Below are 24,897 nucleotides of genomic sequence, written 5' to 3' on the forward strand. Positions count from 1 at the left end.
ACGTAGGTGCAAAACATATGTATAATACAATAGATTATCTCGTACACAACAATTATTTCTTGATAAACAAGGCCTGGTTTTGAATTAAATTGTGAATTTAATACCAATTTAATTCCAACTAATCCTTATGACAAACTAATTTATAGATTTGATCTATAATCATATTTAATGATTTCATATGCAATGGTTTCCAATTTTAAGATTCAGATAAATCTACAGTTAGAGAAAATGTCCTCATGATTTCAACACATCGAAATCATCCTCCGAGTCAAACATTTTTTTCAGTGCTCGTGAATTGGGTAATATTCGTTAGGTTTAGAATGTCTGGAATCTAATTTAGCCATTTAAATGTATAGTTCAAATGAACAAAGGATTGATTCAAATGCAACGACAATTACAACCACATTGCCCATGGCGTAACCAATTATGTTTGAGCAAATATTTTCAATCACTGTTGAGTTCTTTGCCTTTTCCTGAATAATCAACATCATATGTACAGTCAGCGAGCATTTTCGACGAGACAATTTAAGGACATTTTTAAAAGGGTTGACTGACCACCTTTCTGTTGAGTATATTGGACTGGGCGGTATGGGGCAGACGAGGTGAGGTCTACTCAGCCCCCAGAAATGTCACAACCCTCCCAAGCATTTCAAATTCCCCGATTGAAACAGTACAGAGTGAAAGGTCTGCCTGAAATTTGACATCAGAGGTCGGAATCGCAGTGCAGGGCAGAGTCCAGCATTCCTCTTTGGCGCGACAAAAACCCAGGCGGCAGGCACACCGTCTTCAGGGCGGTTACATGTGCCCAAAAGGCAAGCCTTTGTCTATAACATTTGACATTAACCTTCATTTTGATCGAGACTGTTGCGTCTACCTTACTCTATTCCTCGCCCACTCAATGCTGTTATTTAGCCACATGTCGCACAAGACCATTCAATTTGAAACACTTTAGGCACTTCACCTTGTATGCGTTCCCTTTATTTGATCTAGAAACTATAAAACCAAGGTTTTAAGCAAATATGGAAATATGTTCAATATATCGCTACATTGTATTACATTTTATTGCGGTCATATAACCGTGTTTATAACGTTTTTTAGATAGACTTTGGCTACATAATTTGAACACACCATTGTCAGTGTAAGTAGGCCTTAATAAAATAGACTAATAACTTTCTGGAATAAGGCCCTAACAGTACGTCGACTTCAAACACGACTTAGGCCTGCATTTAAATCAACATTAGTTTTACTTCTCGATCCTGTTGCTCGATCTCTGCCCAGATCACACCGTGGGTAGGGTGATTGGATGTGTCGGATTATCGGCACATGACTGCAAAGGGGAGACAGACAGGGCTCGTTACGCGCAAAACGGAGTTAAACCACATTACACTGTCATCCATTTTATTATAGCACAGTTACAGCCTAATTGAACATGTGTCTCCCTAAATATTAAGGGCTCTGGTGTGGCGCAGCGGTCTAAGGCACTGCATCTCAGGGCGTCCCTGGTTCGATTCCAGGCTGTATCACAACCGGACGTGATTGGGAGTCCCAAAGGGCAGCGCACAGCGTCGTCCGGGTTATGCCGTTATTATAAATAATAATTTGTTCTTAACGGACTTTCCTAGTTAAATAAAGGTACAAAAAATGTGTTCTTCTAAACCAGCTGATAGAGATGTATCGCTACATTGTAGGCCTATGCGTGACAAGAAATGATGATCAGGTGTTGGTGGCACGAAATTACAAAACGGAAATTACAAAACGGAAATTACAAAACGAAGAAGGAAAACAAAAGAGAGCGCCTCAGAGCATCACACGGCTTCATACCTCTGCATGGTTGAATTGTGATGATGACTGTTAAAGGATTAGTCTAATGCTGTGCGCAAACAGCATGCACAGGCTTATCCTCATGTGGTGCACAACTTAAAGAGTAAATCTGCGAGGCCAACATACAAGCTAGGGCTTTGTGGAACTTTTAAAATACAGTTTCATGCTTTCAGAACATAGTTTCTGGACACAAAGTTAAGTTAAGAAAATATATACTTTAATGTTGTAATGGAATAACTTATATATACCATCTGGAAACACAAAGCTGAAGTTAGTGCCATTTGAAGATAGATGTTCTTTAAAAATAAATGAATAGTGTTGATAATATTTAGCATTAAGCAAATATGTCTTTCTGTTCTTTTCCCTTACGTTTTCCTTCAAAATCACTGAATCAAATGATTAGGTTTGCTATCAATGTTCCATGGGACCACTAAACAGAGCTAAGCAGGTGTCTCCACTCTGTGTGTGTGTGTGTGTGTTACAATTACCTTCATCTTCACCAGCTCAGTTCCCTCCATACAAATGATCAGAGGACAGATCAGACAATATGTATAAATCCATAGCACACATTACACCAGTCCTTCATTAGCATGTAAACAATATGCTGCATGTAAAACATTATACACTGATTATCAACATTATAGGCACGAATAAACATCTGTAGAAAAATATATAGAACTATAAGAAAATCATACATAAGACATTCACTTGAAGAATAGCTCAGCTTTCGTCATATCTTTGGCATAGAATAGAATACGTTGTGGTGTCAACAGGACGCGCGGATGGATGAGGTACTGTATATGAGGAGGAATAGCTGGATATCAAAAAGTCCCTCCGATGGCGAGAGATAGGCTTTCCTGATGCATAAAGGCATCAAAGGCACACATCAAAAGTCTTGAACCTCTCCTCGGGGACCCCCAGACGTTTCACAATGTTGTTGTAGCCCTCAACTAGCTCACCTGATTAGTTGACCAGTTGAATCTGAATCAGGTGTGCCAGCTCTGGAATACATCAAACACATGGAATTGCCGGGGGTACACGAGGTGATGATTGAGAAACAATGCTGTACAACATTTCAACAACGTTTCCACTACTATAAAACTATACAATTGTAAGGGTTTGTGCTGGAGGGTTGAGGGAGCATTGTCGGTTGGTGGGAGAGCAAGGCTTACATGTGGGATGTGCACTCGACACACTCCTTCAACAGTCACTCTCCCTCTCCTCTTTTTTCTTTCTCCAGCTGCTTCCCTAGTCTTTTGGCGGTCGGCCAGCGATCCCCCTCTTCGACCATCTGGAAACCTCTACCTAGCAGAGGTAGCAGTCACATGATGGGGGGGGGGGGGGGGGGGCAGTGTGTGGGCCAATCGGAGGAGGTCTGTGTGACCGACAGTGGTGATGTCTGTCTCACGGCTGACCAGTCAGGACTCTCCTGTTACTTCAGCACTTCGTGGATGGGATGACCTCTCATTCTTTAGAGAGACGCTGGTATGGATACGCACGCACGCGCACACACGCACAAACACACACACGCACGTTAGTAAGCAAGGACACAAGCACGCACGCACACATACAGTCTGTGGTGGTGAGGGCTGGTTCTAGTTTCCTGTGTCTCTCACACACAGTCTGCTCAGCAGGATCTGCGAGTACACCTGGTTCACCGCTCCTCTCACATGATAGGTGGAGGAGTTAGACCCCGCCCACTGGTCCTGGTGCTGCAGGGTGGGCTGATCCCTGTACCCGGTTCCAGTTCCACTGGTTCCGGTCCCAGGTTCCTCGCCGTGTCGAAGGAGCTTCATCTTCCTGTGCAGGGGAGCCTTGGAGAACGACAGCTTTTCAACCTTCAAGGAACACAGCGAGGAGAACCACGTCAACACCTCACCTCTAACACAACATCTACATACTGATATTATACTGTAACTAGGTAACTAGACCATGGCCAGAACTGACTTCTACTACCGGAGGCTAGCTAACGTTGCCTGGGGTTTCACGGAACAGAACAGAGCGGAAACCCATCGTCACAGTCTGGGGTTCCTCTAATATAAATCACACTGGAACAATCCAAGCCTGACCTAAACCCTGACATAATAGAAACCCTGTCCATCCCCTCAGGGTTCGGGTTAGACATTACTCCATTCATGTATCCCATACTTCCTTCTGGCTTCCTTTTGGGAAATTCTGTTGCCCCTTAAAGACCCATGTGAACTGGGAGGGGATGGGCGGGGGTATGGAGGGGCAGGGGAGGCACATGTACATATCCCCGAAACCACTTCACATGTGCCCTGGGGCCCAGCTGCTACCAACGTGGTGCTTTACTGCCCAATAAAACCCGGCCTAACGGCTAATTACTGATTAACCGATCCATGGACAATTTTTTATAGCTGAATTAAAACAAGTGACTGTTCTTTTTACAGGGAGCTGGAGAGGGGGGAGAAGGGGAGTGTGTGTGTATGTGTGTTACAGCAGGATTTCCTTCTAGAAAGCTCCCTGACATGGAGGGGGATTGTTCAATCAAGAGGACATAAGAACCGATTTGCTCTAGGCCCAGAAAATGGCTGTTCGCTATTTGGATCCTCCACGGGGTCAAAGCCCAGGATTATTTAAGCCCAAAGATTCCCTCCTGGAAAATCGGCGTGTGCGCGAACATAAATAGCAAGTATCCATAATGAAGTTCAGATATTACAGTCGGAGAGGGAGAGGGAGTCCTTGGAGAAAGAGCTTGCTGTGGATCTAGCTGTGCTCCCTGGTCACTGAGGTTTAGACAAACCATCAGTTATAATTGGTATCAATTACTGTATCCAGAGAGAGACATATGATACCTGTGTTATTGTGTTGATAACATTGTGCTGTGATTTGAATAACTGACTGGTAGGTAAGCAAATTCTGAGAATGAATATAAACTATGATAAACAAAATGAACATACTGAATTAGGACGTTCAAGGTGATACACACTGTTTCAATCAGGGTGGGGCGAGAACTTAGGGTACTGTCGTTTTTTAGACAAGGGTGAAGGCGGGTTGAGGGGGGGGGGGTTACCTCATGAAAATGGCAGGCGCACTGTCCCTGCAGGAACTCTTTGTAGCGGCCCATGGTGACGCTGAATGTGTCTATGACCTCATACCCATAGTGCTTTGCGGCGGTGATGATGTTGCTGTTCTCTCTGTACAGCTCCTGTACTCCTCTCTGGGCAAGTTAAAGTAAGACAACAAAGAAGTAATCGCTACTCAACACAAGGAAACATTCCCATTGGGAGCCGTATCGTAGCCATAACATTTTTGTACAGTTCTCGGAGGCACCTATTGCAACACGCCTGAAGTATAACTTAACTTTGAATTGAATTAGTTGTATTGCTGTTGAACAGGTGCCATTGCTGATGTTGGACCAGTCAGCATGTTGGAAGCCATGGACTATTAGCCAATAATGTTTTAGATAAATACACACAGCACGGGCAAAGGGCTATCCACCAGGTGACTAAGCAGTGCCTTTTAAAAACTTTAACAGATAAGCAGTAAAATGAACAGCGTGGGAAAATAATTAGAGTGTAGAGAGAAGCTGAGGGGGAACGAGAGAGAGAGGAAGAGAGAGAGAGAGAGAGTGAGAGATTGATAGAGAGAGAGAGAGATTCAGAGAGAAAACCAGAGCGGTCAAACAGAGAAAAGAGTTGAGGAGGAGACACCAAGAGTGAAACTGAACGCACACAAAGAGGAGGATGGACCTACCAGTGAGAGAGAGCGGATGCCATCCACAGGGAGATGGAAGCCCATGCCCAGAGACTTCACCACCACCATGATATCCTGTAGCCCTTCCCTGGAGGAGAGAAATGGGTAATGAGGTCTATTCTTGGCCAGTGAATAGATTTAATTAAGCAGTTGCTAATTCCTGAACGGCGTCAGGAAGGGCGTTTGCCACAGAGTGTATGCAACAGTAGGTTTACCTCTCCAGCACTTCTCTCATGATCCTCAGGTGGTTGGTGTTGAGCCACTGGACACCTCCTGCCACCAACACAGTCTGACGGGAGTTCTCCAGGGGTCGTGATCTTCGGAGGGGATCAAAGATCAAAAAGACATCAGCTCGGCAGTAGGACTATATCTATTGAACAGGCATAGGCACACATGCTGACAACGTGCTTCTGCCTTCGCGCGCGTGCGCACGCACACGCACACACACACACACACACACACACACACACACACACACACACACACACACACACACACACACACACACACACACACACACACACACACACACACACACACACACACACACACACACACACACACACACACACACACACACACAACCTGCTCAGCATATCCTTCAGTAGCCACATCCAAACCAGAGTGCGGTCTCAGAGAGAGAGTCGTGGATGGGAGACCTGCTGTGTTAAATTACACTGTGACACGACTCTTAACACATGACTCTTGAACGCAGCCCCCGGCCCTTTGATCACAGCAACTAATTAAGGCTTCCTCTCCATATGGGGGTATAGGGCTTCAAGTGTCTATGGGAGCTAAGAGCCAAAATGGCTTCTGCATAGATATGGCTTCTTGATGCCAATCTAACAGCTGATGAGTAGACTGCAGTGATTACAGGACATACTGTAGTGCAGCAGGGGCACTAACGCCAACCCTCACCCATCCACCCACCCAGACTCCCCCTCTCCTTCACCTCAGTATGAGCTGCTCCAGGGCCCTCTGGAAGGTGGGTCTGTGGCTCTGCTCCAGCCAGAACTGGGGGTAGTAGGAGTAGGAGACGTGTGTGTGTCCCTGATTGACGTTGCGATAGATCAGGCTGTCGTGGGCCTTGCCCCAGTCCTCCAGACTAGAGTTGACCCGCTCCATCAGGAAGTACATCATCCCCCGGTTAGTGGAGTCACCTATGAACATTACCTGAGTGGCAAGAATAATGGTTTTGACTTGACAGGATCGAGAACACCTGGGTTGTATTCATTAGTGCACACCGTAGAAAAACATACCAAATTGTTTTGGAGCAGAGAACGAAAATGGACATTTCTTATGGGACAAGTTCATTTAGTCCCTCCCTGTTTCAGCCCATTTCTTTGATTTGCTGCCTAATGAATATGGCCCAGTTTTCATTGAATTTGCACTTCAAAATGATTTCACTGTAGTTGACTGGCATGTACTTAAATATATAACGGCTGACCTTTATAACTGCAACACTGCCAAAATGGGAACACATGAAAGGCAAATCCCACTAGGCACACACTCGTTGAATCAGCGCTGTTTCCACGTCATTTCAATGTTGAATTGACATCTGTGCCCAGTGGGATGCTTCTATTACGACCAATCCACATAACACAATATAACAAATCAAAAGTGATATGACAGTGTCCAAGTCAGTTTCCAGCTAAGCCAATCAGAGCGTGTGAAAGAGCCTTTTCAAACACAGGACAGACCCAAAACAGATGGACTGTAGTTTAGAGTGAGAGGTGGCAAACATATCATCTTTGTGAAAGCTTCTGGTTGTCCAAATCTGTTGATGAGAAAATGGGGAAGTCCAGAGAAATGTAACAAACACGACATCTGGAGCAAACTGACGTAACTCATAACTCATGCATCAAATCATTATTGATACAGATCCATATTAAAGTAAGGGGTAAACTGGGTAGGGCATGTGAGGACAGGAAGTTGAGAGGCTTTATTAGAATTAGCTGCAATGTGAGCTAAAGTGGCTGAAGTCCAACTTGAATCACACGTTCACACTGACCTCTGACCTGGAAGTAACTGGCAACTCTTTCACAAACCACTAGCCACATTCACCAGAGACAGCTTTAACTAAACCACTATCCACATTCCCTAGAGAGATTTGACTAAGCCTATAGAAAGCACTAAGACTGTAAATGCCTACTGTGGCTCTAAGGCATTGGTATTCAAAGTCGGGGTCGCAAACTGCAGTGGGCCAAAATTGTCATTGTTTTAGGAACAAAAAATAAAAGTACAGATTATTATATGGGGCAATACACAAACATTTTTGAGATAGATAATTTGAAAGATACAATTTAATTGAGTAAATGTATTTATTGGTTTCTTTTCATTTTGATAAAATATGAACATGCAATGAATTGAAGGTTATTTGTTGATGTAAAAATCTAAATTGACTGATTTTAAGGTTGTGTCATTAGATTTGGGGTGGGATCGCAAATAAATTATTGAGAAAAAATGGGGTCCCACAGAAATTCTGGCGGACAAAATGGGGTCTCCTCTGAAACACTTTGAATACCACTCCTCTAAGGTGTATACCTATTATGCCTGATAGATTTCCTGGGTTGATTTAACGGCTTTACGTCCCTGAGGGCCGCTCCGTACTGTGACACCAGTGCAGCGAACTACATGCCATCCCATTAGCATTGCTGGAGTATATGAGCCAAAGGCTAAGACTTTAGTTCATACAGTATATTGCTTCTGTTCCTCCACCACTCCTTCTGTCCTCAGCTCTACCAACCCCTGCTGGGTTTACAGACCTATTCGTACAGCGTCACATAAACCTCACTCTCTCACCTCAGAGGCATCATACCATAGCCTACCTCATCTACCCTCACCACCTGGCTTCAATGAGACGGAGAGAGCTAGAGAGAAAAAGAAAACAGAGATGTTTGAGGGATGGCTCAGCCCTCAAATTAACTCACGAAGGGAAACGTGCTAGACACTGCCTGTCTTGGTATCCTTACATGATCATCTCTGTCCCATCTTTAGACGAGATGCATGCTGGTTAGCGTAGTCTTAACACACATATCTGCCCACACCTTTCTCACACCCAGTGCTGACCAAGCACACGCTGAAGAGCCTGACCAATACAGCTGGCTTCCATATCATTCCGTTATCCCCTGTGCAATATCTCTCACACATATAGACATAGTGTGTCTGTGTATGGGTGTACACGTGCACAAGTCTTATGCATGTGGAAAATATTAGCACTCTGACTGAATCTGTCGGCGCTGCTGTCTGTCTGGATCCATGTGTCGTCTTTGATGACTCAGCTGGAGGGCCTTGTTAGCGCCTAGTTAGCACCCAGTTAGCGCCCACTGCTAACCTACCCCAACTACCTCCCGCTTTTGGGGAACAAGCTAATTTCTAATCTGTACTGTTAGTAGATTGTGGGACAGTAACCTGAGCAGAGACCTAGCTAGGAACAAGAGAGCAGTGCCTGAACTCAGGTCATGGACTTTGGACATACACTGCTCGTCGAAACATCTCATTCCAAAATCATGGGTATTAATATGGAGTTGCTGCTACAACAGCCTCCACTCTTCTGGGAAGGCTTTCCACTAGATGTTGGAACATTGCTGCGGGAACTCGCGTCCATTCAGCCACGAGAGCATTAGCGAGATCGAGGAATGATGTTTGGCGATTAGGCCTGGCTCGCAGTCGGCGTTCCAATTCATTCCAAAGGTGTTCGATGGGGTTAAGGTCAGGGCTCTGTGCAGACCAGTCAAGTTCTTTGACACTGATTCGGACAAACCATTCTGTATGAACCTAGTTTTGGGCATTGTCATGCTGAAACAGGAAAGGTCCTTCTCCAAACTGTTGCCACAATGTTGGAATCACAGAATCGTCTAAAATGTCATCGTACGCTGTAGCGAGAACAGAGAACAAGTTTCCACTGCTCCAGAGTCAAATGGCGGCGAGCTTTACACCACTCCAGTCGACGCTTGACGTTGCGCATAGTGATCTTAGACTTAGGCCATGGAGTGTTGTACTTTTGTGCATGTTGAGTATGTGATTGTGTCTCAGTGTAAACAAGGTATGACATGATTGTTATTTTCTTATAAAATCTATTTTTGGGCTTAGCTGTGGTTAATTCGCAGAATAAAAATTATTATAATTATGCTCCGGCCCCACGACCATCCACTTCGACAAAAATCATCCCACTGATGAATTTAGTTGCCTACCCCTGCATTAGGGCTTACCTTCCTATACATCATGCAGTCCTGCAGCTGGGGGAGGTCCAGCAAGGGGTGGTAACAGCCCTCGGGTTGCCAAGCAACCTCTCTCCAGTCACAGGTCCGGTTGTCGGCACAGCTGAGGCAAGGAACCACCCAACGACCTGGGGAGAGAAGAAGAGAGGGAGGGAAAGAAATGGAGAGAGAAGAAGAGAGGGAGGGAAAGAAATGGAGAGAGAAGAAGAGAGGGAGGGAAAGAAATGGAGAGAGAAAAAGGACAGGCAATCAGAAGTGAATAAAGTGGTTAATTGTTCCTGCTCCAAAAAAACATTTTTATTAATAAATATAGATATTTCCATGAACAAAACATAGACAGATTTCTCACCAGCAAAGCTTCACATTGTGCAAGTTATAATTCTCCACACACACTTCACATTGCTCTCCCTGCTGACATTTATTATCTGCCCTGCAGGGTAGGATATTGGGTTTTAAAAGCTGAGTTTAACCTCTGACCCTTTGCACTTAAATCAAAGTGTGTGTTGGCCACTTAAATCATCCTTGTACAGATACACACACAGCAAGGTTTCATATGGACATCTGGGCACGTGTGCATAACATTTCAAAGCAATGAGAATTATTTCTAAGTAGAACATTTCTGAGGAGTGAAAAAACTATTCTGACAGTAATTCATAAAGCCTTTCAGCTATGTATGAATCGTTATCTATGAAAACAATGTGAAGTGATATCTTTAGGGAGGAAACAGACCTGGTACATCCCCGGAGGTGCAGGGCTGCTTTGGGGCATGGGGCTCGCCTGGAGAGAGTGGCCCAGGTAGGGGCTCCAAACCACAGGGCTGATCTGGTTGCACCACCAGGCCACAGTCCTGCGTAGACACAGGGAGAAATAGATGAGATTATGAGGGATGGTCGATCATACTGGGAGGCTGAGGGAACTTCATCGTGTTGAGTTCATGTTGTAAACTAGTATCCACTCAGTGCTTTTGTTGTAGTATCCATTCAGTGCTATTGTTGTAGTATCCATTCAGTGCTATTGTTCTAGTATCCATTCAGTGCTATTGTTCTAGTATCCATTCAGTGCTATTGTTCTAGTATCCATTCAGTGCCATTGTTCTAGTATCCATTCAGTGCTATTGTTGTAGTATCCATTCAGTGCTATTGTTCTAGTATCCATTCAGTGCTATTGTTCTAGTATCCATTCAGTGCTATTGTTCTAGTATCCATTCAGTGCCATTGTTCTAGTATCCATTCAGTGCTAGTGTTCTAGTATCCATTCAGTGCTATTGTTCTAGTATCCTGAATGGATCTAGTATCCATTCAGTGCTATTGTTGTAGTATCCATTCAGTGCTATTGTTGTAGTATCCATTCAGTGCTATTGTTCTAGTATCCATTCAGTGCTATTGTTCTAGTATCCATTCAGTGCCATTGTTCTAGTATCCATTCAGTGCTAGTGTTCTAGTATCCATTCAGTGCTATTGTTCTAGTATCCATTCAGTGCTATTGTTCTAGTATCCATTCAGTGCCATTGTTCTAGTATCCATTCAGTGCTATTGTTCTAGTATCCATTCAGTGCTATTGTTCTAGTATCCATTCAGTGCTATTGTTCTAGTATCCATTCAGTGCCATTGTTCTAGTATCCATTCAGTGCTATTGTTGTAGTATCCATTCAGTGCTATTGTTCTAGTATCCATTCAGTGCTATTGTTCTAGTATCCATTCAGTGCTATTGTTCTAGTATCCATTCAGTGCCATTGTTCTAGTATCCATTCAGTGCTAGTGTTCTAGTATCCATTCAGTGCTATTGTTCTAGTATCCTGAATGGATCTAGTATCCATTCAGTGCTATTGTTGTAGTATCCATTCAGTGCTATTGTTGTAGTATCCATTCAGTGCTATTGTTCTAGTATCCATTCAGTGCTATTGTTCTAGTATCCATTCAGTGCCATTGTTCTAGTATCCATTCAGTGCTAGTGTTCTAGTATCCATTCAGTGCTATTGTTCTAGTATCCATTCAGTGCTATTGTTCTAGTATCCATTCAGTGCCATTGTTCTAGTATCCATTCAGTGCTATTGTTCTAGTATCCATTCAGTGCTATTGTTCTAGTATCCATTCAGTGCTATTGTTCTAGTATCCATTCAGTGCTATTGTTCTAGTATCCATTCAGTGCTATTGTTCTAGTATCCATTCAGTGCTATTGTTCTAGTATTCATTCAGTGCTATTGTTCTAGTATCCATTCAGTGCTATTGTTCTAGTATCCATTCAGTGCTATTGTTCTAGTATCCATTCAATGCTATTGTTCAAGTTGTTGTCACAATGAAACACAGTAATGCAAATGGCAGGTTGGGGTAGATTTATGACCATATGAATTTATTTAACAATTCACCTCATCTGATCATATCTACAACCATATAGATGATGGAAATCTCCATTGTCAAAGGCTTTCATAACTGTAGTTGTGTACTGATAGGAATGATCATGTTTTCCCCTCTCTGTTTGAGTCATGGGAGGCAGTTACTGTGGTCACTGACCACTGACTCATCCCTATGTCTCAATTTTTACTTTATTTAACCCTTATTTTACCAGGTAATGGTAATGACCTTTCTGCCATTCCCTCGCTCACCGTGTTTCCATCTCTCTTTTGGGCCCTCTCTATTTTCACAGTCTTTCACTTCTTTACTCATCTCATTTCTCTCCATCTCCCTCTCACCCTTCTTTGTCTCTTCTCTTCGGTATCAGAGAGCTTGGCGGTGGGTGCTGTGTCCCACTCTTTGAGGTTGGTGGTGGTGGGGGGTCAAATTGTTGGAGGTGAGCGGTCAGAGGTCAGACAAACCTAACCAGATGAATGACAGCGGCTGGGAAGCTACGTATCCCAGGGGCCCCGTGGGAGCCGCCCGACCGTCTGGCCCTGAGTACAGAGAAACCGCCAGGCACCTCCCCTTACCATCGGGCTTGCGGCGCGACTGAACCTCACACACACAAACATAGATGCTCTCCACACACACACACCTAGATGCACGTACACGTTCCTTTTCAAGCGGGCCATGAAGGAACTGAACCTCACCCACCCAACCTCCCTCCCTCCCTCCGAGGGTCTTCAGTTCACACGTCCACACCACATTCCCCACGGCTCCGGCGCAGCTCTCAACAAAGTGCCACAAGACAACTTAACAGGGATTTTCTTGTTCGTACCTGTGCACAGTGTACACGCCACAAACACAGAGGCCCCGGGGTCTGAGGGAGCCGCCTGGGGCCACGGCCCAACCGCCGTTATGGAGGAAACGCACCGCTGCCACCTTTCATCCTTCCCTCCATCCCTCTTCTTAAAACGGACCGGAGAGTCTCGCTGCCACCTTTCATCCTTCCCTCCATCCCTCTTCTTAAAACGGACCGGAGAGTCTCGCTGCCACCTTTCATCCTTCCCTCCATCCCTCTTCTTAAAACGGACCGGAGAGTCTCGCTGCCACCTTTCATCCTTCCCTCCATCCCTCTTCTTAAAACGGACCGGAGAGTCTCGCGGCCACCTTTCATCCTTCCCTCCATCCCTCTTCTTAAAACGGACCGGAGAGTCTCGCTGCCACCTTTCATCCTTCCCTCCATCCCTCTTCTTAAAACGGACCGGAGAGTCTCGCTGCCACCTTTCATCCTTCCCTCCATCCCTCTTCTTAAAACGGACCGGAGAGTCTCGCTGCCACCTTTCATCCTTCCCTCCATCCCTCTTCTTAAAACGGACCGGAGAGTCTCGCGGCCACCTTTCATCCTTCCCTCCATCCCTCTTCTTAAAACGGACCGGAGAGTCTCGCTGCCACGTACAAAAGACCTGTATCTTTTTTTGTATCGGTCATCTCTTTATTTTTCTCTCTGCCCTTTCTCCATCTTTTCCCTCTCTTTCTCTCAACCTCCCTCTTTCTTTTTCAGTGGCAGGTACGCACATATACCAGCATTCTATCTGATGTCAAGTTCTCTTTCCCCCTCCTTAAAATGAATTCTAGAACAGGGAGCAATAATAGCTTCCCCCTGACACCAGCCCTCAGTGAAATGTAGTGTGTGTGTGCGTGTGCGTGTGCGTGTGCGTGTGCGTGTGCGTGTGCGTGTGTGTGTGTGTGTGTGTGTGTGTGTGTGTGTGTGTGTGTGTGGGGTGACTTGGTTATAAGGTTCTGAGTCCAACACTACAGTAATCTGCATTGATCAAAGAGCTATGCTAACCAACCTCGAAAAAGGGAGTGCTAATCCCCGACACACACACACACACACACACACACACACACACACACACACACACACACACACACACACACACACACACACACACACACACACACACACACACACAGCTAATCCGACCGTGATCTCCATTAGATCATAGCTGCTTGTCTCTGTGCCAAGAGGCCTTGTTAAGATACAACTACCTGCTTTTGTTGGAGCAGACACAAAGCCTGGTCAATCTACCGATCAGACTCCAAATCCTCCAGGACCAAAAGGACCCTACTCATTAGAGAAGCCAGCTTAGTAGGGAGACAAGGAGCCTCCTCCGTTCACCTCAAGTTGGGGTTGAGATCGTAAAAAAAAGTTAATTGGGGGAAAAAGGAATAACACACAAAATAATACATATTTGGGGGTATAATAAATATTTGGGGAATTCTATGTCTCAAAAGGGTATCAAGTAGTAGCACAAGGGAAACACACCAAGGCATAGGAGTGTACAAACACACACTCTGAAAATCACTCCTCTGAAGATAGGCTTTGTCTAATCCTGCCTGAATAAAACAATACAACTGTATAAAACAATAAAGCTATTGGAGATCTCGTTCACCTCAGTCTTCATGCTGGGTCTCCCAGGGGTTGTTGGGTGCTGTTGAAACAACAGGCCAGTCCCTAGAAAGACTGCTGAAATACACTGTATGTTCTGACTACAAGGCAACAGAGTTCTAGAGTTCCTTCAGGGCAGTTCTACTGTAAAGAGCTGGATTCCTCTCCTCAGAAAGTCAATTTCATGGTTACAGGAGAGCCGCTGACTCCCAAAGAACACAGTGGAAATAAAATAACTGAACATTCAAAAACGTCAAACCAGTAAAAAATGTTGTAAATATTGTCGTCAAAATACAACAAAAATACCACCCCCTTTTTAGCCAGAGAACTTGAGCAAAATAACTCCTAGGCTTTACGTTTGATTGACCAGTAAGGATCTTCAGAGTAAATGAAATACAGTATTTATAATAATGAGAGGGACATCCGAGGTAACAGTTCATTTATAACCTATGTTGTGACAGCTTGAACAGCCATCTTAAAGCTGGAATACTTAATGGTGAAATTGCCACGCCCGTTTGTGATATTACAACAACAAAATAAGTTACTGCAAACAACCACCAGTGACCCTGTTTCCCCCTAATGGGAGGTGAGGCGACCAGTGACCCTGTTTCCCTCTAATGGGTGATGAGGCGGCCAGTGACCCTGTTTCCCTCTAATGGGTGATGAGGCGGCCAGTGACCCTGTTTCCCTCTAATGGGCGGTGAGGCGGCCAGTGACCCTGTTTCCCCCTAATGGGCGGTGAGGCGGCCAGTGACCCTGTTTCCCCCTAATGGGCGGTGAGGCGGCCAGTGACCCTGTTTCCCCCTAATGGGCGGTGAGGCGGCCAGTGACCCTGTTTCCCTCTAATGGGTGATGAGGCGGCCAGTGACCCTGTTTCCCTCTAATGGGTGATGAGGCGGCCAGTGACCCTGTTTCCCCCTAATGGGCGGTGAGGCGGCCAGTGACCCTGTTTCCCCCTAATGGGCGGTGAGGCGGCCAGTGACCCTGTTTCCCTCTAATGGGTGATGAGGCGGCCAGTGACCCTGTTTCCCTCTAATGGGTGATGAGGCGGCCAGTGACCCTGTTTCCCCCTAATGGGCGGTGAGGCGGCCAGTGACCCTGTTTCCCCCTAATGGGCGGTGAGGCGGCCAGTGACCCTGTTTCCCCCTAATGGGCGGAGAGGCGGCCAGTGACCCTGTTTCCCCCTAATGGGCGGTGAGGCGGCCAGTGACCCTGTTTCCCTCTAATGGGCGGTGAGGCGGCCAGTGACCCTGTTTCCCTCTAATGGGCGGTGAGGCGGCCAGTGACCCTGTTTCCCTCTAATGGGCGGTCAGGCGGCCAGTGACCCTGTTTCCCTCTAATGGGCGGTGAGGCGGCCAGTGACCCTGTTTCCCCCTAAGGGGCGGTGAGGCGACCAGTGACCCTGTTTCCCCCTAATGGGCGGTGAGGCGGTCAGTGACCCTGTTTCCCCCTAATGGGCGGTGAGGCGGCCAGTGACCCTGTTTCCCCCTAATGGGCGGTGAGGCGGTCAGTGACCCTGTTTCCCCCTAATGGGCGGTGAGGCGGCCAATGATCCTGTTTCCCCCTAATGGGCGTTGAGGCGGCCAGTGACCCTGTTTCCCCCTAATGGGCGGTGAGGCGGCCAGTGACCCTGTTTCCCCCTAATGGGCGGTTGCACCCGTCCCTCCTGCTAATTGGGCAACTTTTGCAAATATTTTGTTGTCTGAGTGAGGGAAATGCTGTAAATTAAGAGCATTCATTGTATTTTGAAAGACGTTGAGGATTATAATAAATACCGATTTGATGTCATACAAGCCAAACACCTGTGAGTCTAAATGTGCACTTCACATTTCCATATCATAAAACTCATGTCATAACTCATGTCGATGTTTATGACCACTACGTTTGATGCACAGTTAGTTACAAGATGACCTGACGTCATACCCTGGGTTGTTCCGAACAGAATGCACGCATGATTCCAAAGGGCAGTGTTCCAAACAAAACAACTACAGGTGTTCTTGATCTAGTTCCTCAAAGGCACGGCTAGGAGAGATCAAAAAACACCTTATAGTTGAAGACTCTTCTTTGAGATAAAAGTGTATTGAAATGACTTAGGAACTGTGCACACTAGAGAGGTGTCTGGCCACTTGCAGACAATAGTTAGTCCTCTCGCAATTTTGTTTGTCTTATGTTGCACCTACCCCACATAGGAATATTCCTATTATGTTACTGAATGTATTCAGAGTATTTTTAGATTTCGTTATCTACAAATGTGGCCAAAAGTACAGTAAATGTAAAATGAACACACAATCAACAGTGTAATGTTTGGATTCAGTCTCGGTGAACTGTTGTGTCCTCAATTTTGGTCTAATAATTTCCCCATAATCTCAAAACTGATCCCTTTCAATTGCTACCATGGTTATGCATATGCTTTTCATCATTCTCCTGTAAGAAACATTTACATGGAGCCATATTCATATCGGACAATTCCCACAGGTGTAAATGGCTAAAGAGCATTTCATATAATCTGTCATCAATAGGATTTGATCAGATGCTATTAGGCTGTAATCCCATATCTGTCATGCTAAACCACCAATATTCCATAGGTCTTTCTGGTCCCACCGTATCCCAACAACAGAAGGAAAATGCTGAACGGTCACGTACACTTAGACAAGTATTCTCTGGCAAACTAGTTGTTTTCTTGCCCTAAAAACGGCACAACATCCATTTCTGTCAAATCGTGTGTATTGTATTGGCTTTTGTTATTCGTTTCTTGTGAGAGAGGGGAAAAGAACGAAAGGGTAGAGTATTTTCTGGCTAGAATACTGTTTTCACTTCTACCCTAGTTGAAGTATGTACGCCATTCATTTCATAAATGTTGGCATGTTAACAAGACTGCTGCCTGCCATCTGAGGAAATGTTATTTGAGTTCTTGTGGAAAATGACATTTTACTCTCCGGTGTGGGAATGAATGGGAGGAGGGAGTTAGGGAGGACGAGTGAGAGAGTGGAATATTCAACACATTAGAGAATGACACACACACACACACACACACACACACACACACACACACACACACACACACACACACACACACACACACACACACACACACACACACACACACACACACACACACACACACACACACACACACACACACACACACACACACATCCCTGTATTGCTTACTACTTCCCTAAGCATGCATCTGATCAAACCAGCCTCTCTGATGCACCGTAGCCCTCACAAACCATTGGCTGTCCAATCAAAATGAATCACAGGTCACTATGTACCTGTTGAACACTTGGTCTTGAAGACATAAACAACTCTTGTTAGAGTGACATTGATTAGACCATAGGAGTAGACCTTACATCGCCAAGTCACCAGTGCAGACAGATAGAGTAACCAAGAACCACGCCACAGAACGTGGGAGGATGCAGGTTCTACTAGGTTCCATCCAGGGCCCTGGGTGTTCATGTCTACCTCCCTCTGAGCTTCCCAGATGTCTTCTGATCGCACTCCCAGTGGTCCAAGCGGGAGAGGGGAATCCTACCACCAGTCACTCATGGAAGAGGACTATCAAAGAATTGATGGGATGAATACCATCTAGTTTGTCATATCATGTGATTGTAATGACAGGGAAAATTGCTGTGGGACATGCTAGAGAAAAATCCGGACTTCTGAGAAGTTTGTTGTATGTACACCAGTCTCCAGCCACTCTAAACATCAAAGTCGAGCATATAAAAATATCTAGCAATATCCCAAAGGAGATATGGGATGTCACATGAATAGAGCTATAGGATTAGGAGATCATCGCACGCACGCACGCACGCACGCACGCACGCACGCACGCACGCACGCACGCACGCACGCACGCACGCACGCACGCACGCACGCACACACACACACACACACACACACACACACACACACACACACACACACACACACACACACACACACACACACACACACACACACACACACACACACACACACACACACACACACACACACACACACACACACACACACACACACACACACACACAGACAGTTCTCCTGCTCTCCTCCTCTCACCAAGGGGCAGAGTAAAACCTGTACAATGCATCACACTGGAATGTATGAACAAACGTATACAACAAAATCATTATAAAGACATGAAGACTTTTTGGTAGGATGTCCTTTGATGGCACTATGAAGTACAGGAGACAGAGTGCCAAGTCAAAAGGGGAAAGAAACCCAGCCAGATCCCAGAGGAAACAATGGTCAGCCAATCTGGAATGGTCTACCACACAGCGATATCCACACTGCCAAATGTTCAATCACTTGCAGCTCACAAGGACTTTTCCCAGCCTCTCAGCGCAGTCAGTGTAAGATATGTACGCAGATTCCTAGAAGTACAATCTCAATTGCGCAAGAATGTTACAGATTTAAATTCAGGAAATTTGAAGGGGGATAAAAAACTGTTTCAATTCCAAACTGTTTCAAATTCCATGCCTTCTGTTTCTATGGGAAAACATAGAACATAGGTTATTAATCTATATCAATTCCCAACTCTCAGCCTGAAAGCTCTCTGCTATATAGAGAAAATGTGAACCTTCAGAGCCACCATATGGCCATCAGGAGACTTTACTACCAATCACATAAACGAATACATCTTCTAATAATGATTATGTGGTCAATTAAAGTAAATTCTAACCATACAGTCTTTCCTCTACATCCACAACAACAACCATGATGTAACCTGGCAACAGAGTGACCTCGGGAAACCGCAGGCTGAGAGGACCAGTCCCTATGACTGTGTAAAGATCATCAGAGCATGAGTAGCTAAAGTTAACATGAGCGTTAGCCGCAAGCACTAGCTCGTACTAAGTGAAATGGAGCCATGAGAGCACTATTGATCCACTGCAGTGAGGACCAGAACTGGAGAACCTGGGAAACAGTCCAGGACTGAGTCATCCCAACCCAGACGTTCAACAAGGGTTTGTTTGTGTCAGGTATTAAACTTAATCTGGTATTGTACTGGTTTTCTGGGACTCAGATCTGGCCAATGGTTAGGCAGTCCAGTTCTTATGGGCAGCCCATTGCAAGCTTTGTTATGGTTAGGAGTGTGCAGAAAAAGACACAGAGAGACAAAGACAGGAACAAAGAGACATAGAAATCGAGATGGAGAGACAGGAATAAAGACAGAGAGGAAGAGGATTAAAGTGAGAGAGAGAAGTCTTGGTAAGTCTTAGTGAGCCAGTCAGTCAGTAGTAGACAGCCCAAACTCAGAGAAGGACATTCAAATCGGTGCGTTGTAATGGCGGGAGAACCAAATGAACAGTGACTGGTGTGGATAATGGTACAGTTATTTCAACATGCACCCATAATTGGGCTGCCGCAACCACAAACGAGAGACGAAGGGCCGTGATTAGGAGTCCCATAGGGCGGCCGGGGTTGGCCGTCATTGTAAATAAGAATTTGTTCTTAACTGACTTGCCAAGTTAAAGGTTAAATTAAAAAAATGATTAAAAAAAATTACTTAAATGAAACCCCTGATTGGGCGCGAGCGTAGAGCTGCATTTACTAGATCATACACCCCCTTTTCTCTTAAACAGAGCCCGCTACTAATGCCAGCAGCCGGATAAAGTCCCAACCACATCTGTAAAGGTTTAACAGCAGTAGGATTCTATGTTTTTACCGTTCCAAATCAATGTTTACAGATCTGCACTTAACAGAGTCGGGAGTGTATATGCCATATACACATATACTATAGTGTATATGACATATACACATATACTATATGGGAAATATTTCCCATAAGGTTGAGTTACTACACTGATTGAGTGATGATTATATCCTATAAGGTTGAGTTACTACACTGATTAGTGGTGATTAAAGGTGGAAACAGAGACTTGTGGAGAATTGGAGGGAATATGTAGAGCTGTTATTCATATTTGGGTGATCCTCGGTGTGATTGCCAGGGATATGCCTGCTGCTGAACAGTATTCCACAGTCCACACCGCCACATTGGACATGCTTGGCGTTACCATAGAGACGTGTAAAAGCAAAAGAGCGATATTTACACTTTGGTGAGAGGGAGGATTTTCTTGGCACACGCAGGGCCTAAACATTCCATCACTGTCTAAGACCTCAGATATTCCATTATAAGCAAAAGTTCTGAGATGTGTACTGTTATTTTTTGTGATTTAAATTGTATTTTGTCATTTTTACCAATTTGTATACCTGATAGATATTGAAGCTTGTGTATGTTCATAGTAACGAGAGCTATAGGTTTTGGCTAGTCAAAGTGAGATAATTCATACGTAAGTTATTGACTGGTTAAATTAGGTTGTCATGGGCTCCATTTACATTGGGATAGAACACACACAGAAACAAATGCACACATTTCCGATAACCAATTTAAAACATAGTTTATAGGGCCTTTGGAGGAATCGCAGAACCCCGCTCCGGGTGGGGGGGGGGGGGGGGGGCACAGAGAGGAGGGGAACGCCCAGACATCCACCCTCTGATCAGAACAACAGTACACAGCTCATTACCAGTTTACAATACCACCCAGAAACAATGTCTAATGAGGAAACAGACGCATACAGGAACATATGCAGAGGTGTGTGTGCTCAGTGTGAATGAGAGAGAGCGAGAGCGAGCGAGAGAGAGAGGCAGACAGAATCGGAGAGAAACAAGGGGGAGTCAGATAGAGAGAGAGGGGGTTAGCAGAAAGAGAGAGTGAGATGGATGCTGAACAAGAGACTAGAGGCTAAGGGAAGAGGGTATGAAGTAAAGATTGATAGTCTGTGAGTGTTATGTCAGCTAATGTACAAGTGACCTCAAGTACTACTGTATAATCAAACTGCAAGGTAAAACAAAATGCATAGCACAGCTGGAAATCCAATCATGTGATAGCCTACCCTCTGTGTGTGTGTGTGTGTGTGTGTGTGTGTGTGTGTGTGTGTGTGTGTGTGTGTGTGTGTGTGTGCCCACATTTGTGTGCGAACATACATGCATGCGTGTTTATATGCTTGTTAATGTGCCTTAAAACTCAAGTGTGTTTTCCTATGTGATAATGTGCATTACACTGTACAAGTCACTCTCCCTGCCAACACAATCCACACACACATCTTATCATTATGGTTTCCCTCCACTAAGAGCTGGCCTCGCTTCTTCTCAGACGACATTCCCATTTCCCTGGGCCAGGAACGCTGCCGGGGACACCACCAGGAATAACAGAGCTCCAGGAGGGACGCCATAAAACCTAACTGCTCCATCATGACCGGAGATCTGTCATGTCCTCATGACAACCAGGACAACCATCCTCGTAAAATAAAAAAACAGTATTTAACTGTGTAACAGCAAGGAGGTCCATGCATTGATCCAGAGGGGAAACAGGGGAAACATGGGAAAGAGAAATAGTGAGAGAGTGATGGAGCGAGAGAAAGACAGAGGGTGAGAGGAACAGAGGGGTGAGAGAAGAGGGAAGACAGAGGGTTGTGTTCGTTCCTGGATGATGATGTTAGGAATGTTCCGATTTCGGGAATCCTATGTTTGCCAGGTGAGCGATATTCCCAAATTAGGATATTCCCTCATAGACAGGTGCTGGGAGAGTTGGAGGAGCGGGAAATTAAGTCAGGACAGTGGGAATGTGGGCGTTGCCAAGTTTACATAAGTCTTGCTCTCTGGACCTCAATGTGCCCCCCAGTCACGAGGAAACACACCGTTACCACGATGACCTTCATGGACCAGACAACCTATTGCCTGTGTGTGTGCGTGCATACGTGAGGTAGTAGGTACAGAACCAGTCAAAAGTTTGGCCACACCTACTCATTACAGGGTTTTTCTTTATTTGTACTATTTTCTACATTGTAGAATAATAGTGAAGTCTTTAAAACTATGAAATAACACATATGCAAATCATGTAGTAACCACAAAAGTCTACTATATTTTATATTTGCGATTGTTCAAAGTAGCCACCCTTTGACTTGATGACAGCTTCGCACACCCAACCAGCTTCATGAGGTAGTCACCTGGAATGTATTTCAATTAACAGGTGTGCCTTGTTAAAAGTTAATTTGTGGAATTTCTTTCCTTCTTAATGCGTTTGAGTCAATCAGTTGTGTTGTGACAAGGTAGGTGTCAAGCTCGTTGAAATGAGTAGACCAAGGCGCAGCGTGAATAGAGTTCCACATATTTTTTATAAACTGAAACTCACCAAAACAAAACAATAAAGCATAAACGAAACGTGAAGCTACTGGTGTGGGCAACTCAATGTAGACAAGATACCACAAACACAAATTAGGAAAAATGGCTACCTAAATATGATCCCCAATCAGAGACAACGATAAACAGCTGCCTCTGATTGGGAACCATATCAGGCCACCATAGAAATACAAAACACCTAGATGACCCACCCAAGTCACTATCACTCCCCAACCAACACAGAAAATAAACAGCTTACTATGGGCAGAGCGTGACAGTAGGGGTGGTATACAGAAGATAGCCCTATTTGGTAGAAGACCAAGTCCATATTATGGCAAGAACAGCTCAAATAAGCAAAGAGAAACGGCAGTCCATCATTACTTTAAGACATGAAGGTCAGTCAATCTGGGAAATGTCAAGAACTTTGAAAGTGTCTTCAAGTGCAGTTGCAAAAACCATCAAGTGCTATGATGAAACTGGCTCTCATGAGAACCGCCACAGGAAAGGAAGACCCAGAGTTACCTCTGATGCAGAGGATAACTTAATTAGAGTTACCAGCCTCAGAAATTGCAGCCCAAATAAATGCTTCACAGAGTTCAAGTAACAGACACATCTCAACATCAACTGTTCAGAGGAGACTGCGTGAATCAGGCCTTCATGGTCAAATTGCTGCAAAGAAACCACTACTAAACGACACAAATAAGAAAAGACTTGCTAGGCCCAAGAGACACGAGCAATGGACATTGGACCGGTGGAAATCTGTCCTTTGGTCTGATGAGTCCAAATTCTAGATTTTTGGTTCCAAACTCTGTGTCTTTGTGAGACGCAGAGTAGGTGAACAGATGATCTCTGCATGTGTAGTTCCCACCATGAAGCATGGAGGAGGAGGTGTGATGGTGCTTTGCTGGTGACACTGTGATTTATTTAGAATTCAAGGTACACTTAAACAGCATGACTAGCACAGCATACTACAGCGATACGCCATCCCATCTGGTTTGCGGATAGTGGAACTATCATTTGTTTTTCAACTGGACAATGACCCAACCCACCTCCAGGCTGTGTAAGGGCTATTTGACCAATAAGGAGAGTGATGGAGTGCTGCATCAGATGACCTGGCCTCCACAATCACCCGACAGTTTGGGAATAGTTGGACCCCAGAATGAAGGAAAACAGCTCAGCATATGTGGGAACTCCTTCAAGACTGTTGGAAAAACATGCCAGGTGAAGCTGGTTGAGAGAATGCCAAGAGTGAGCAAAGCTGTCATCAAGGCAAAGGGTACAATGCAGAAAATAGTAAAAATAAAGAAAAACCCTTGAATGAGTTGGTGTGTCCAAACTTTTGACTGGTACTGTACCTCTAGTTGCTTCAATCTTTCTCTGTATCTTCTAAATATCTTTACGTACTAATAGGTTAGAGCAGCTGTAGGGCTCTATGAGGGGATGACCGTGGGTGTTAACCCCTCGCCCTGAATCACAGACCCCTAAATCATCCCACCCAGACTGGCCCTGTCAACGGCAATGAAACACACACACACACACACACACACACACACACACACACACACACACACACACACACACACACACACACACACACACACACACACACACACACACACACACACACACACACACACACACACACACACACACACACACAGAGAGAGAGAGAGAGAGAGAGAAGCTAGAAAGGCAAGTGGTAGAGACAGAGAGGAGGGTTTCAACATACACAGGGTAACAGGGGGCAAGAGTGGGGGAGTCCTCTAACCCAACAAAGTTATTTACCCCCTAAAAGATAAAAGGACCAAACCATTTAATGAATGTTTCTTAGAATGTCTATCACCCCTCACCCTCTCTGACTGATCAAACCAGATCAAACGCAGCAGCAGCGATTATTTTTATTGGACTGAGGGAGTTTTAATGAGAAGACCCGTCTCCCCCTCTTCCCTCCGTCTCCCCCCTCCCTCCCTCCGCTCCCATATGATAACACGGCGGGGCGCATAAAGTCAGCCATTGTCTGAGTGAAGTGGCACACTCCTGGGTTGAGCGAGGGAGGAGAGGGGTGGAGGGGGGGGTAACAGAGCCAGCTTCTGTGGATCAGCTCTGGGACTGGGCCTCGGTGGAATTCACAGCTGCAGCACATCAAAGAGCCAGACTCCCACCAAGACCC

The 24,897-nt window shown here is 45.1% G+C and overlaps 1 protein-coding gene across 1 annotated transcript in view; it reads right to left on the reverse strand.

Annotated features, from left to right (window-relative positions):
• Positions 1 to 2,016: 2,016 nt before the first annotated feature.
• LOC139565770 (cadherin-like and PC-esterase domain-containing protein 1) overlaps positions 2,017 to 24,897 on the reverse strand; it is an 89,895-nt gene continuing 67,014 nt past the window's right edge. Inside the window, exons 15-21 of the mRNA XM_071386311.1 lie at positions 10,488 to 10,605; positions 9,750 to 9,886; positions 6,491 to 6,711; positions 5,754 to 5,855; positions 5,539 to 5,626; positions 4,856 to 5,002; positions 2,017 to 3,659 (exon numbers count right to left, since the gene is read on the reverse strand). Coding sequence (XP_071242412.1) covers positions 3,417 to 3,659; positions 4,856 to 5,002; positions 5,539 to 5,626; positions 5,754 to 5,855; positions 6,491 to 6,711; positions 9,750 to 9,886; positions 10,488 to 10,605 — 1,056 coding nt within the window. The 3' untranslated portion in view covers positions 2,017 to 3,416. The remainder of the gene's footprint in view (positions 3,660 to 4,855; positions 5,003 to 5,538; positions 5,627 to 5,753; positions 5,856 to 6,490; positions 6,712 to 9,749; positions 9,887 to 10,487; positions 10,606 to 24,897) is intronic.

The sequence above is a fragment of the Salvelinus alpinus genome, chromosome 37 (genome assembly GCF_045679555.1).
Source record: "Salvelinus alpinus chromosome 37, SLU_Salpinus.1, whole genome shotgun sequence".
NCBI classification, from domain to species: domain Eukaryota; kingdom Metazoa; phylum Chordata; class Actinopteri; order Salmoniformes; family Salmonidae; genus Salvelinus; species Salvelinus alpinus.